Source organism: Zea mays, chromosome 3 (genome assembly GCF_902167145.1).
Source record: "Zea mays cultivar B73 chromosome 3, Zm-B73-REFERENCE-NAM-5.0, whole genome shotgun sequence".
NCBI lineage: Eukaryota > Viridiplantae > Streptophyta > Magnoliopsida > Poales > Poaceae > Zea > Zea mays.
Genome location: NC_050098.1, coordinates 161852784 through 161866712, shown reverse-complemented (window position 1 = coordinate 161866712; position 13929 = coordinate 161852784). Strand labels below are relative to the sequence as shown.

Genomic DNA, 13929 nt, shown 5'->3' with positions numbered 1-13929 from the left:
AATTTATTACCGCCGGTATTCGAGTGTGAATCGTTATTATTACCATTTACATTATATTTCGTAAACCAAACGCCACCTACAGTCGATCAAATAAAAGATCTGATAATAAAAAAATGTCTAGAATTGTTTCCTAGCGTATATGGTTAAAATTAATGTGGTGTCTTTCTAAGGGCATGTATAGTGGAGACACCAAAACGGTTCTACAAGCACAAGAGACAACTAAGAGACGCTATTATACAATAGAGTGTCTATAAATGCAGACTATTAATAAATACATAATTAAATGCATTTTACAACATTAGATTGATAGAACAGACGACAAATTTGTACAGTGGGAAGTGAGACGTCTGTTACTACTTGGTTTACGAGGCAGAGACGTCTCTTCACATAGAGACGACTTTAAGATTTTTTTTTGCCAATACCCCTTTAAACACCTTAAGAGCTTCTACATTAAATACCACTGTACATGCCCTAAGCGCTTCTAGTTGATACCAGTAATTCTTCCAGAATGTCTAATGAAAAATAATATGGTGTCTTTCTAATCCTTTAATTTGTACCATTAAGATAATACTATATTTGTTCTTTATTATAAGTTGGTTTGATATTTTTTGTTAGATATATTGTTTTTGCTATGCATGTCTATTTCTATAATAAAAATTATATAGTTAGACAAGTTAAAACCACGGAAGAGATAGAGTAATATATAATGATGCCTTCTTTTTCTACGCTTATCTTTATAAGCTGTTGATAAATATTGATTTATATAGAAAATACTTAGACGGAAGGGCTCTATGTTTTCCTGCACGTACACGAAATAATGCGCTCCGCGGATCTGCCGTTGTATAGTGCGAGACTACTACTGTCACTGTGTACTACGTATCATCGTGCACATGTCAACGTACATATAGCTCGATTTCAAGTTTTGTGCATACTGGCATGACAGACACTGCGTTCCTAGTAGGTCTCCAAGATGCGCAGGCAGAATCCGTCCATCCAATCACTGGCCGGGCCGGGGCGATGGCACCATCCGTGCACTGCCTGGATCCGGACGATTCGCCCGTCGCCCCCCGCCCCACACCCAACACGGCATGTGCGCACGGCACCGGGCACGGCCCTGCCACTGCCACTGGCACTGCCACCACGACGGCACCACCTCTTGCCCTCCCTCTCCCGTCAGCCACCAACTCCCCGCGGCCCTGTCTGCCTTCAAGTGCGATGCCACCGAGCCGTGTCAGCCTCCGTCACCCAGCTCGGGGACGGGAATGGTGCTCGCCCTCGCCGAGTGCACCGGCATCGCTCGCCGCCGCCGCCGCCGCCTTCGTTTGCCTGGCTGCTCGTGATGCGTGAAAACGGATCGATTGATTCTTCCACGCCGTGCCGGGCCATCCGAGCTGCATGTACCTTTTGTCGATTCAAATCCAAATCCAAAAGGAAAAAAGAACAAAAAAATAAAGCAAAAGGACGCGACGCGTCCTGAGCAGCCTCGTAAATCAACTCGTCATCCAGGCTCCGTGGTCAGCCGCTGCCGCTGCCGGCCCACTTGCCACGCCGACGTGCATGCCGGTGCCGGCGCTGCGTCCGAATCCAAGGGCTCCACGATCTCGCGCGCCCCATGCTTCGATGCTAGTGCCGCGCCCCCAGCCTAATCCTGTGCGTCCCCGTGGTGGTTACAGAAGCTGTCCGGTGGCCGCTGCGCTCGTTTCGTTCGGACGCCGCGTGCGCACGTTCCTGGCCTCTCGGTGCGTCATGCGTGTGGTGTGTCACGTGTCTCTCTCTGGATCTCGGCAGGTCAATCTTAAGCTTAAATTTGAAACGACTCTAAGGGCATTACAACTCTGATACTTCAAGTATAAGACACAGCTAAAATACAATAAAATCTAGTAAACATATCTAAAATCTTTGTCTTATTATATCCATTGCACTAATCAGAACATTAAATAAATTAAATTGATCAATCAGCCAGTCTCATATATTGAACATAAAGTCAAGATAAAGTCAAGATACAGTGTCTTGATTAAAATACATGTCATAAGTTTTTTTTACATTTACTTATATATTAGACATACTCGAACACATAGCTCCACACGCGCCGGCGCGCCCTAATGCGATTGGGATGCGAACCCACGCTGCTGCTGTAGATCCATGATGGATCTCGCCTCTCCTGTGCCCCAGCCCGGCTAGTTGCGATGGGACCCCGGTGTTGGTGCACCTAGCCTTGCCGGCACGGCGCTCGTACCACTCACCGTGTTAGCTAGCTGCGCAGTTAAGAGGGACAGCGATCCATTAACGCCACACGACGGTACATCTGCCCCGTCCGGCCGGCCTCTCGTTTCGCTCCATTCCACCGGGCGCCGTGCCTGTGCCTGTGCCGTACCACCACCGCCGCCCAGATTTACTGCCGCGTCATTACCGGCCGCCGCGGGGTATTTGTTTCGCCGCTCCACTTGGGCTGTGGTTACTGGTTACTAGTACTGCTCGGTCCCATCGCATCGCAGGCAGATGGATTGCAAATCTGCTGGTCGCAGGTAAGGGAGGCACGGGCGGGGCCGGGCGCAGCGCGTGGTCCACGACTCTCTCATCCCATGGCTTGGGAGTTGGGACGTAGACGGTCCCAGGCAGCACCCAGCAGGATCGAGTGTGCTGCTCTCGACTGGCGCGGCGAGGGCGAATCATGCCGCCGGCGCCGCCGCTCCTTCCCACTGAACAGTAGCAGCAATGCAGCATGGGCGACGGCTCGGGGGAGCCGTAGAATAATGCGGCACATCTGCCTGCGCTGCGATGCGCGCGGCAGGCGTGCGCCGTGGGCGGTGCGTGGCTGGTGTCGCGCGCTCGCCGCCACGCCCGCCCTGGCGAGCGCATATGGCCCTCCCGGCTCCCGCGGACGCCGCTTGTTCCATAGCGAGTGGCCGCATGCGCTGCTGCTGCTGCTGCCAATACCTTGTCCCGCTCCCGTCCGTCCCTGATCCCCGTCCATCCGCTGGACCGCAGGAAATGAATCGATCGCTCGACGTGACAGACGCCGCAGAGGCCACCCAACGGCGCCCTGCCTGTGTGCCTGGCTAGCTGCCTGCCGCACTGCCTTTTTTCCCAGCCTTTTGCCCCCCCCCCCCCCCCCCCCCCCCAAATCATCCCCCCCCAAATCATTTGGCATCTCGTCATGTCTCGTCGTCCCGGCACGGCGGCACTGGACACACCGGGCATGGGCGCCTCCGCGGTCCGCGCCATGGCAAAGTCGCCGACCCACCACCGAAAGTTTCACCACTGATCGTTACTGCCGGCACGCACACACGACACGACGCGACGAGCGAGCGACACGGATGATGCATGCTTGTTACATTACTACCGTTTACATGGACATGGGTGCTTTCTGCTTCATCCATGGTCGACACACGACGATGGCTCATGGCTGGCCTGCTTGAGGCGACTACTTGAGGCCTAGCTTCGTTCTAGTACAGTACAGAGGATATCGAAGCTACTCGATCGAATTAGAGCAGAGGAAGGAGAGTAATAAAAAAAAGGCAAAAAAAAAAAGAAAAGAAGGGGGCAGGTAAGGTGAAAATGTGGAAGAGCGAGCCTAGAGCTCGAATTTGTATGTACAAAGTACAATGCCATGGCTTGCTGCTGATCAGTACACCTTCTTGGAGAAGAAGGTCCGGAGCCCGAAGAGCACCTGCGGCGGGTTCCCTTCCTCGCCGGCGCCCTCCACGTTGTTCCGGCACCCGGCAGCTGGCGCGGCCACGCTCGGCGACGCCTTGTCGTCGCTGGCTGCATCTGCGTCCGCGTCCGCGGCCGCGGCGGGTTCCTGGGCCGGGGCCGCCTTCTTCTTGCCGCCCACCTGCTTCTGCTCGGCGGCGGTTTGCTGCAGCTTGTTGCGCCTCAGCTTCCACACGGCGCTGGGCCGCCCCACGCGGATGCCGCCGGGCCCTGCTGCGTTGTTGTTATTACGGCCCTGTCCGGGCACCCACCTCCTCAACATGGACGTGGCGCTGGATGTGCCGGCGGCGGTCAGTGGCGCCGCCTGAACCTGGGTGGCCGCGTCGGCGTCTTCTTCTCCGGCTGCTGCTTCTGGCGCTGCAGTTGCAGTGGCGGTGGGGATGGTCGGCACAGGCCCGGAGGACTCCCCGCGGGAGTTGCTACGGGAGCACGGCGCGCTGCTCACCTTGCGCGGGACCGGCGCCGGGGCCGGCGGCGCGCTCGGGGCGGTGGCATTGGCGGTGGTGTTGGCGTTAACGCTGGCGCCGCCGCTGGCGGCGACGGCGGCGTTGGGGTTGGGGTTTGGGTTTGGATTCGGATTGGGCTTGGCCCTACTCAAGGTGCCGGCACCTGCTCCGGCGGAGCGGCTCCTGGAGAAAGGCCATATGTTGATGTTAATCAGCTCGGCGTTCCCGCTGACGCTGCTCACGCGCCGTTCCACCTTCTTGCGCTCCTTGCCCTCGGCGCCGGCGCCGGCGCCCGCCTTGAAGATGTCCTTCCACTTGAACGTGACCGCGGGGAGGTCCGGCGTCGGCGCGATGGCGGACTCCGCGAGCGGCTGCGCGGCCTCCCCTTCCACCTGCGCCTGCGCGTCAGGCAGCGGGAGCGCCGCGGCGTCCGCGTCCGCGTCCGCGTCGGCTTGAGGCTGAGGCGCGCCGTCGCCGTCCGGAGCGCCTGGCGCCTGGAGGGTGTGGAGCGGGAGCACGACGCCGCCGGAGAAGAGCTCGTCGGCGGTGAGCAGCGCCGGGGACGGGTTCCTGCCCACCATCCAGAACTCGAACTCCGGCGACGCGGCGTGGGACGGCGAGGACCTCCCGGACTCGCACTCCGGCGGCGGCGGCAGAGGAGGAGGAGGTAGCGCCCCCACGGCGTCCGCCATTGCCGCTGGCAGCGGCTTGTCCCTGCTCCGGCGTCGGCTCGGATCTGGGAGCCACTCGAGGCGGCGGCGGCGGCGGCTGCAAAGGGAGATGGACTACAGAGTCATGCTGCTGTGACTGTGAGGTGTGAGCGGAGCTTGGCGAGCCGCGGGAGGTGTGGACAGCGCGACCTGACGCGTTATTTATCAATCACATCAACTCATGAAGGTCTGGTGGTGGGGGCGTGGGAGAGGTGAGTGATGGTGGTGTGGCAGCAGTGGCAGCCGTTCAGGCTCGGCTCGGCTGCCGCTGCCGCTGCCACGATTTCCGCCTCGCCTGACGCGAAAACGCAGCGTTGCATATGCGCTCTGAAATCTTTGTCTGGTGACGCTCTTTATTCGCCCGTTTCTGGGGACGGCCGCCCCCACCGTCACGTTTACTTGCTTGCCTAGTTGCCTTGCCGCTCTCTCTCACTCACACACAGTGAGTGACACACAGCGCGAAGAGAGTGAGGTCAAGGCGTTGGACGAGTGAGTGCCGTTAAGCAACAGGTCTGCTCACACCCACATCCGGAGCTTAGAGCAAACCACAGGACAGACAGGCCGTAGGCACCACCACATGTCCGTACTGAACGCACTGTTGCGGTACCCAGGCGTGAACCGAACCCACGCCGCTGCTGCCTGCACCGATCCCAGATGGCTAGAGAACCTGCCCAGCCCAGCCATGTCGCAGTGGAAACGATGAGCTCGCACGGACACAAAACAGAGCAAAGCAAGCAGTCGCGTTATCAGGTGGTTGGGTTCGTTGATGCCGACCGGGCCGCCACGTCAGTTTCGGTGGCGCGGAACAGTGCCCCAGCCGCAAGCAGCTACAGCGATGCCCCCCCGTCGGCATGCGCTTGTCACTCGCACACTCCACGTCCACGGATATACAACGGTGGTTGCAGGCGTTGTGTTGTGTCACGTCCGATCCCAATAATATTACGGCGCGTACGTACGTACGCCGTGCCGGTGGGCTCGGGGGGACCACGCATAACGTGCAGGTCGTTGCGTCGGTTGCAGGTATGCGGGTGCGTGCTGTGCTGCATGCGCTTGCTGAAACGAAACGAAACGAAACGCGACGGGGGGATTCGGTCGGCGGGAAGCAACAGGGAAGCCGTAGGCCGAACCGGACACGGGTGGTTTGTGCAGGGAGCCAGGGAGGGGAGGGAGGTGGACATGCCACGATGATGCGCTTGCACCGGAAAGGAGGGGGAGGAAGCGGCCGCCGGTCGGATCACGTGGTTCGTGGTGCCCCCATGCAGCTTGCTAGCCTGAAGCCAGCCGGATTAACCAACCACCGATCGATCAATCATGCATGTTCTGCTCCTCCGGCCTAGGTATATACTCGAAGAGAGTAGTAGCTGAAAGGCGCCTGCCTCGGATGCCCAGCACAACTGTCTGGCAATGCAACCAATGCGTGGGGGGACGGAATGGCCAATGGCGCTTAACTGGAGTAGTACCCGCAACGCAACCGCTGCTGTAGCACACGCCCTTTCGCTCGTGGATCCTTGTCCCCCCTCCATATATATCTCTGCACGGCACAGCAGTGCCACAGACTGTATCACCCGCTCACCAAGGTATGTATGGTTTCACGGTGCAGCTGCAGCTGCCGCAGCCGCTCGCTGTGGAAGCTGGGTGCTACAGCCGCCCGCGCTGCGCCCCATCGACCCTGACTGACGACGCCGAGATCGTGTCTGTCGGACCACAAAACGCAAAGAAGGGTCCTGCACCTCTCACATGCATGCAGGCCGGGCGCGTTCTGAGTTCTGACCAAGTCGTGAACAGCCGCATCGCAATCGGATCGCCGTCTGAAAAGATTCTCGGCTGTGAGAGACACCACCATGCAGGACAGGAGGAGGCACCGCCCTCACCATCGTATGCTACGAACCCGCCGGTTGGCTCTTGGCTGGCTGGCTGGCTGGCTGGCCCACGCATGCCGACGGCGCCCTAGCTCCAGTGCAGGGCTGTCAGGCCGCCGCGAAGGCGAGCCTAGCTAGCTATGAGGTTGCTTTGCTATCGGGTGTCGTCGTGTCCAGGCTTTGGCGCAGCGAGAGCGAGGCAGGCAAGGCAAAGGCAAAGGCAAAGGGCAAAGCACGTCAGCCCGAGCAGGTTCGGTACGCGGCGCCGGTCAGGGGCAGGGGCAGGCGCACGGCATGAATGCCTGCTGCGGTGGCCGGTGTGGCTGCTGGCCGCAGCAAGTCCGGTCGCTTTCGCCCTAGCCGATGATTCCATTCCGTACGGGCTCGTGTCAGCTGAGAGCTGAGTATCTTTTCTTTGGAGGGGGAGGGGGATCGTGCTCGTGTCAGCTCTCTGACCAAGCTCTCTGCATCGGCGCCATGGAATTCCGTGCCGGCCTTGTCCACCCCTTTCCCTTTGCTTCCGGCTTCCGGCTTCCGGCCGTCCCACATCGGCCCTCTCTTTCGAGAGGTAATCGTGGGCTCTCTTAGCAAATAGATGTAGCCCTCAGCCTCTTGTTATTTAGCATAAAGAGCTTGAGTATATTTTCTACAAGTCTTCCAATCTTTAGAGAATCGTATAAACATCTTCTAAGGATATGTGTCATGTAGTCCTCTAGGTTAAAACTGGCTACTCTACAGTCGATTAAAGAGTAGTAGACATCCTTAAAGGATTGTCTGAGTAACCCCTAAGATTTTTTAAGGTGTTCTCCCACGTCCCACAAATATCTTTACTTGCTCTCTAAATATGTCACTAAGGCCTATATGCAACTAGTCACTGGGGCGCGCCCTACGCGCGTTAGAATTTTTTTTCTAATTTGATTACTGCAGATGTTATATATTTATATGAAATAGAGTTACGTGAGTTGTGATCAGAGTCAACATGTTTGTTGCATTACGTAGAATTAGGCTGTTATATTTACATAAATTATTTTCAAAGAGCTGAGCAGCTCATCATATATAATTATACATAGGTTGCAAAATAGACATTCTGCAACTTAAAAGATCGATGAAGATTTGAGTGAAACTTCAGTTCTTGGAGGATTTGATGTCCATTTCTTTTCCGATGCGTATCGTCCCTTGTTTGAACCTGTAAACGAATTTTAGAATTTAATAGTCAGCCTAGTATGTAATATATTGCATAGGAAAATATAAGATTTTTATTATTATGAAATGCAGTTACAGAGAAATTGTGTTATATGGTTTTTAGTAACTAAGATTGGTAATGGAACTACGATATCATAATAGGAATGAAAATAATTCATGTAGGAGGGTATGATGCGGAGCGTAACCTTTTAGGTGGTGTTGGGGGCCTTCGGCTTCCGAAGGTCCTCAAAAACATGGTTTAACAATGTTTTCCAAGTGAAATGTGTGAGCAGGTATCTTCGGAATTGGATTACGAGTATATAAGATTATGGCCAAGACGAAGCTTGAGTGGGACGGAAGGTGATTGTGACGAAGGAAAAGATCATTACGAAGCTATGCGCAGAAGAGCTTCGGCATAACGACGGAAAGGGAAACCGACTTAAAGATGAAAAGCCAGATTAGACCTCGAAGAATTACTATAGAGTTATTGATAAATGTAAAGGGCATTAATGTAATCTTGCATGGGCTGCGACCTGTGCCTATAAATAGGTGAACAGTATTCCCGTACTGTTCGCGCTGACTTGGCATTCACTTTTACGCCACGCCTGTATTTTCTTCCCTTCAAGTCGAAGGTACATTTGTAATTTATCTTTCTATACACAAGTAATACAAATAGAAATATATTAATAATAACGTTTACAGAAATTAGGTTACTTTCTGTATTTTGTTTGAGTGTTTTCCATTTCTTATTATGATCATGAAGATACATCCTTCATGACCTTCGTCCTAGATTCATTATGTCCGAAGAGAAATAATGATTTGAAGGACGAAGGGCCTTCGATATTTAACATTTTATGTTGCCTTGTTCTTGATTCATAGCATTTGAGAACAAGTCCCCAACAGGTGGCAATTCAATTGTATCTGTTGTTCTTTTTCCTTTGTTATTAGGTAATGTGTCAAGCTGCACATATCAAAGTTCTTTGTAAAGAAGCGGAAAATATGTAATGTCTTTTACCAAATGTAAATAGAGCAATAGTAGAATATGGGACTCTATTGTAATAGATATATTTGATAAATTAGAATTGGTGTATTGGTTGGAATAAAGAAAATGATAACATCCTATTGAGTTATAATATTTGAACAAAACTATTCAAATGTACAGAAGATAGCGTGCAGTAGCAACAACAACACTTGTCATTCATCATGTGAATAAATTGGAAATGGTTGTGTGAAATAGCTATAGTTATTTGAAAGACAGGTAGGAAGAAAGTAAGTAATGTCAAATTATTGAGCCATAAAATATAAACATAAGGCTCATTTAGCATAGAAGGCAGATCAGAGCAAGTATATATATAGTATTATAATAGTTAATATTGGTTGTAACAATGAATTGTTGTGCATTTTAGTAAGGTACGGTAAGTAGTCTAACTTTGTACATTTGGCTGTGGTAGAATTAGTTGTTTTAACATATGTATTTATGGAACTTTTGAATATGTTAAGAAGTAAGTGTATGTAGTTTAGGCAGAAAAGATAAGTATGACAGTTTAGTGGAATGAAATGGATCAAACCTGTGCGGTTTCCTTATCGCCATCATCTTTTTCTGGGCTATTGATATTACTCTTGTTTGCACTGTCAACATGGAACAGATATAGGTATTTTTTTAATTATGTCAGTACTGACGAAATCTTAAAATGAATGAAAGAGAATTGAGTAAAAGAAATTGAGTACGCTTTCGGTGTGTTGTCAGTTTCGGAATATAGAAGCTTCCTTACTACCTGTAAAAATTAATGTACATAACATTTCAGTTTGAGCTAGTAATGTGTAAGAGATGTATTAATATAGCAATGTTGCGATTAAGAAGTATTGTACAATTGTAGGAGTTGTAGTGGATAATTTTTCCAAAGCTATAGATGGAGAGTCTTCAAATAACATCGGTTTTGATTTGTTATGAGGTGTTGATGGTCCTTGTTGATCAGGATTTCCTATTTGCATTGGTAAAGAACGTTGTCTTCCATGCGCAACAACAATAGAATTGATGCAAAACACGTTTGGACGATTGGTTTTGTTGGAAAAGAGATTGATTGTCAATTGTGACTCTGATTGTAAATTTCAGAGATATGATTTGTGCTAGATCTGGTGGGATAGGAGACTGTTCAGTGACACTTCGTAAAACAATTTCACAGGATTTACCAAAGATGTGCCTTGCTACAGTGTCAAAACAAAACATTTCTGCAGTATCTGTTTCATCAGATGCCAAGAATTTGAGCTTGTATCTGGTGTATAGAAGTTATTTGTTAAGGTATGATAGGGGATAAATTGCATGAATGAATTGTAGATTCAATTTACGTGTAACAGTAAGATATACAAAGTTTAATCAGTATAGCTGAATTATTTCATATATAAACTTACTTAAATCTGTATCGATCCCAATTGCATGATTCACAGTGAAAACCTGCAGTCTGAGGGATTGTTGCTTTATTGCATTTTGTGCAAGATGGAAACCACCATTTGTGTTCAGCTGGTATTTCTGCTATTGTGACAGTACATTCGTATCATGTTTCCTGCATTTTAGAGATGTTTAAGTTGGTGAACATTGAACATAGTAAGGCCAAAAATTTGTTAGAACATACTGGGAAATCATTTGGGTTAATTGTAAGAAGTTCATAGAGAGATTTATGTTCAACAATTGGCTTCGTTTCCATCGCTGGAGGATGTTGTAAGTTTTGGGGAAGTTGTAACACAATTGTTTTTGTAGACTGGCTGTAGAAGATATAAATTATATTATTATTACATTTGTTATTTTTATGAGAAAGTGTTTGTGAATAGGTTTTGTTTAAAATCTGTGTACTTGGTAAGATAAGGTTCTGCCTCTAGAATTACTGGATTGAAGTATCATCTACAGGCAGGACCACCACTTAGGTAGACACCTAGTGTTTAAGATAGCAAAATTGTTGCATCACAAAAAGTTATAAAAATGCAAAATTAATGATTTAAAAAGTCTTTTGTGTAGATAAATGTTTATGACCTTTGTAAAATTTTGGTAAGCACCCAATGAAGAGCACAAAAATTGGTTTATTTGTATTTGCATCGTAGACGTCATGAAGATTGAACATTATTGCCTGATCTGCCCATAAAGTGATCTTCATTGTTTTGTTGCTATTTTTTGTTGGTCAGATCGTAAGCAAATTATTATTATATCACATAAAATTTGGGACTGTAAGAAGAGTTGTGTAATACCTGAGATCTTTTATGATAATGGTCCTTGTCACTGTTGGTGTTAGTTGACTCCGGACATGCACAGGTGTCAGTTCATGAATTTCAGTTATGACACCAAGAACATCTGTAATCAATTTTGAACATAAAATATATTAGATATTCTGTTAGTTTTAATAGGGTATAAATAATATATTTTAAGTTATGTAGTCGTACCAACAAAGTTATTTGTGGTTTGAACATGAGGTTCAATTTGATCAAACAATGTTAGCCAATAAGCATATAATGGAAACGTTGTTGGAGCGCTTGTGGCACGTTTTACTATGGTATGAAATGTGAACTGGATCATTTTGTCCCCATCCACTATTTTGAACACAGTTTTTGTTGCGCACACTCTGAATCTGCTGATGTCATAAACTCCTCCTTCTTCAATGTTTATTGCTTTTTGTTCAGCTAAATTTCTAGGGATTTCAGCATAAATAGCATTACCCTACCATGTTACCAAATATGTTAGAAGCCTAATGTTGGCAATCATTATATGTTTGTGAAATCATATGCTTGTAAAAGAAATATATGAAGCCAAAATATTGTGATTTTGTACCTCTCGATCAGACAAAACCATATCAACATGTTGTAGTGGTCCACTATCAGTAGCACCTTGGAAAAGCCACTTTCTAGATATATGTACTTGAATCTTTGCATGTATCTTATGTGGTGCTAAATTAGGTAATAAAGTGTATTCCATTTTTTGTATTTAACAAACAAAGATGTCAATGTTATGAACGAACTATTGAGTGTTGAAAATAGTGGTATATATGTAAGCTGAATGTAAAAATGTATGACTGGGGTAAGCAGTAGCACACAGAACGACACAAGAATAATAAATTACAGAAGAAATATCGGTATATAGAGTAAAATATGCATTTGAAAATAGTGAGCCGACAATGTTTGTAAAAAGAACTTGTAATTTTTTAAATGAAATATGATTATTAGAATAAACTTGTGTGTATGTCTCGGTATGACATGAATTGCATATAATGGGGTATGGTCTACATAAACTTACCGTAGTATGCATTACTAATACATATAATAGTAGATAATGTACATGTAGTGAATATTTTTGAGTACTATGAAGTTGTAGCATCAGCATTCATAGGTATGCGATTGAATATTTCCTTGTAAACTATGTTCCTTGTCTCATTGCTTGATCGACCATCTTCATCATCAATTAAAATGTGCAAACCTGATTTGGAAGTTACTCGAGAAACAACAACATAAAAGCTAGCCATGAGTAAATACAGGCTTTTTGAGGTAGATGCCAACATGTGAGAGTGTTTGTCCCTGACTTTTGTTGATTGTCAAAACATAACATATTTTTATAGGATATTGCCTTCTTTCGAGTACAAATGGATTTTTGTTTGTTTTAAGTGCTAGACATATTCTGGGAATGAGAACTTTCTTTCTAGCATGTGTACCAGTTAAAATCTGAGCTTCCAAAATCATGTCTCCTAAAGCAGTTATAAGTCTTGTGCCATTGCATAAACCTTCAAATTGATTTAGATTTCGAAGCAATATAATTGGTACTCCTTCTTTAAGCAGCTGTTTGTGTTGTGGAAAGTTGTTACTATTTATTGAATTTAGAAATTCAACTGGATATAAAAGATCTAATGTCCCACCTGCATTTGACTGTGATGCAATCCAGTCACAACTTAAATATTTTTTGTGAGTTCCAGGAATAAGGTCAACCACATGTTCGTTAATTAAATCAGCTATCTCATTTGTTGGTGTTAAGGCAGCCCGCTGCTGCAGATAGGTTGGATCATTATAATTTTCTGTTATTTCTAGGTACACTGTTGCAATTAAAGCTGAAATATGATCTTCCTGGGGCAGTAAGAGGAATTCAGAAGGAATTTGTCTCCTTGTGGGCTCCATTTCTCCTAGTTTTTGTATAGCTGGTATATTGTCGTTGCCAATATTTAAGATCCATGCACTAAAATCTGCAAGTTTAGTTTTTTCGCTATCTGTTAAATCCGTTGAATGAAGTCTCATGTTTTGTGTAAGATGTAGGATTGTGACCGAATTCCAAAGTGGTGAATTGGTTATAGCAGCATTTATAATTTGTGCACGATTGCCACCTTCTATCACAGGTAATATCTGTTTAGGATCACCTCCTAGTACGATGACCTTACCCCCAAAAGGAATGGTAGTAGATTTCAAAGAAAGTAAATCACGAAGGGAACGATCGAGGGCCTCAAAAGCATTTCTATGTGTCATGAATGCTTCGTCCCAAATTATTAGAGAAGCCGCTTCAATCAGCTCAGCAAGCATTGTACCTCTTTTAATGTCGCAAGTTGATGTTTCGTCTAGTTCACAAGGTATTCTGAACCTTGAATGTGCTGTGCGACCACCTAGAAGGAGCAAGGAGGCAACCCTAGAAGATGCAACCGTTAAGACTATCCTTTTTTGTGCTCGTAAGTGTGTTATGATCGCATTTCAAAGGGAAGTCTTTTCGGTGCCTCCATATCCAGATAAAAAGAAGAATCCAAATATGTTTGATAGGACAGTATCAACTATAATATTAAAAGCATGCAATTGTTGATCATTCAGTTTCACACGGAGATTGTATGCAGTTTGTGATAAAGTATCAAAGTTATATGATAACTCCTCAATAAATCGATTGTCGTAGATTGAGCCCATTGAATTAGTTTTTTGTGGCAAGTTGTATTCTTTTATATTGGAGCCATATTTGTTGAAAAGCACAGATAATTTGTCAATTAAATGATCTCGCAATTCTATTTTTGGCAT

General features: G+C 47.1%; 1 protein-coding gene and 1 pseudogene across 1 annotated transcript; both read right to left on the bottom strand.

Annotated features, from left to right (window-relative positions):
* Positions 1 to 3318: 3318 nt before the first annotated feature.
* LOC100278652 (uncharacterized) lies at positions 3319 to 5224 on the bottom strand. Its single transcript, NM_001372465.1, has one exon. It carries the CDS (start codon positions 4850 to 4852, stop codon positions 3626 to 3628), a length of 1227 nt encoding a protein of 408 aa, NP_001359394.1. The 5' UTR covers positions 4853 to 5224; the 3' UTR covers positions 3319 to 3625.
* Positions 5225 to 7854: 2630 nt separating this feature from the next.
* LOC103650842 (uncharacterized) lies at positions 7855 to 11869 on the bottom strand (annotated as a pseudogene).
* Between the last annotated feature and the right edge of the window lie 2060 nt (positions 11870 to 13929).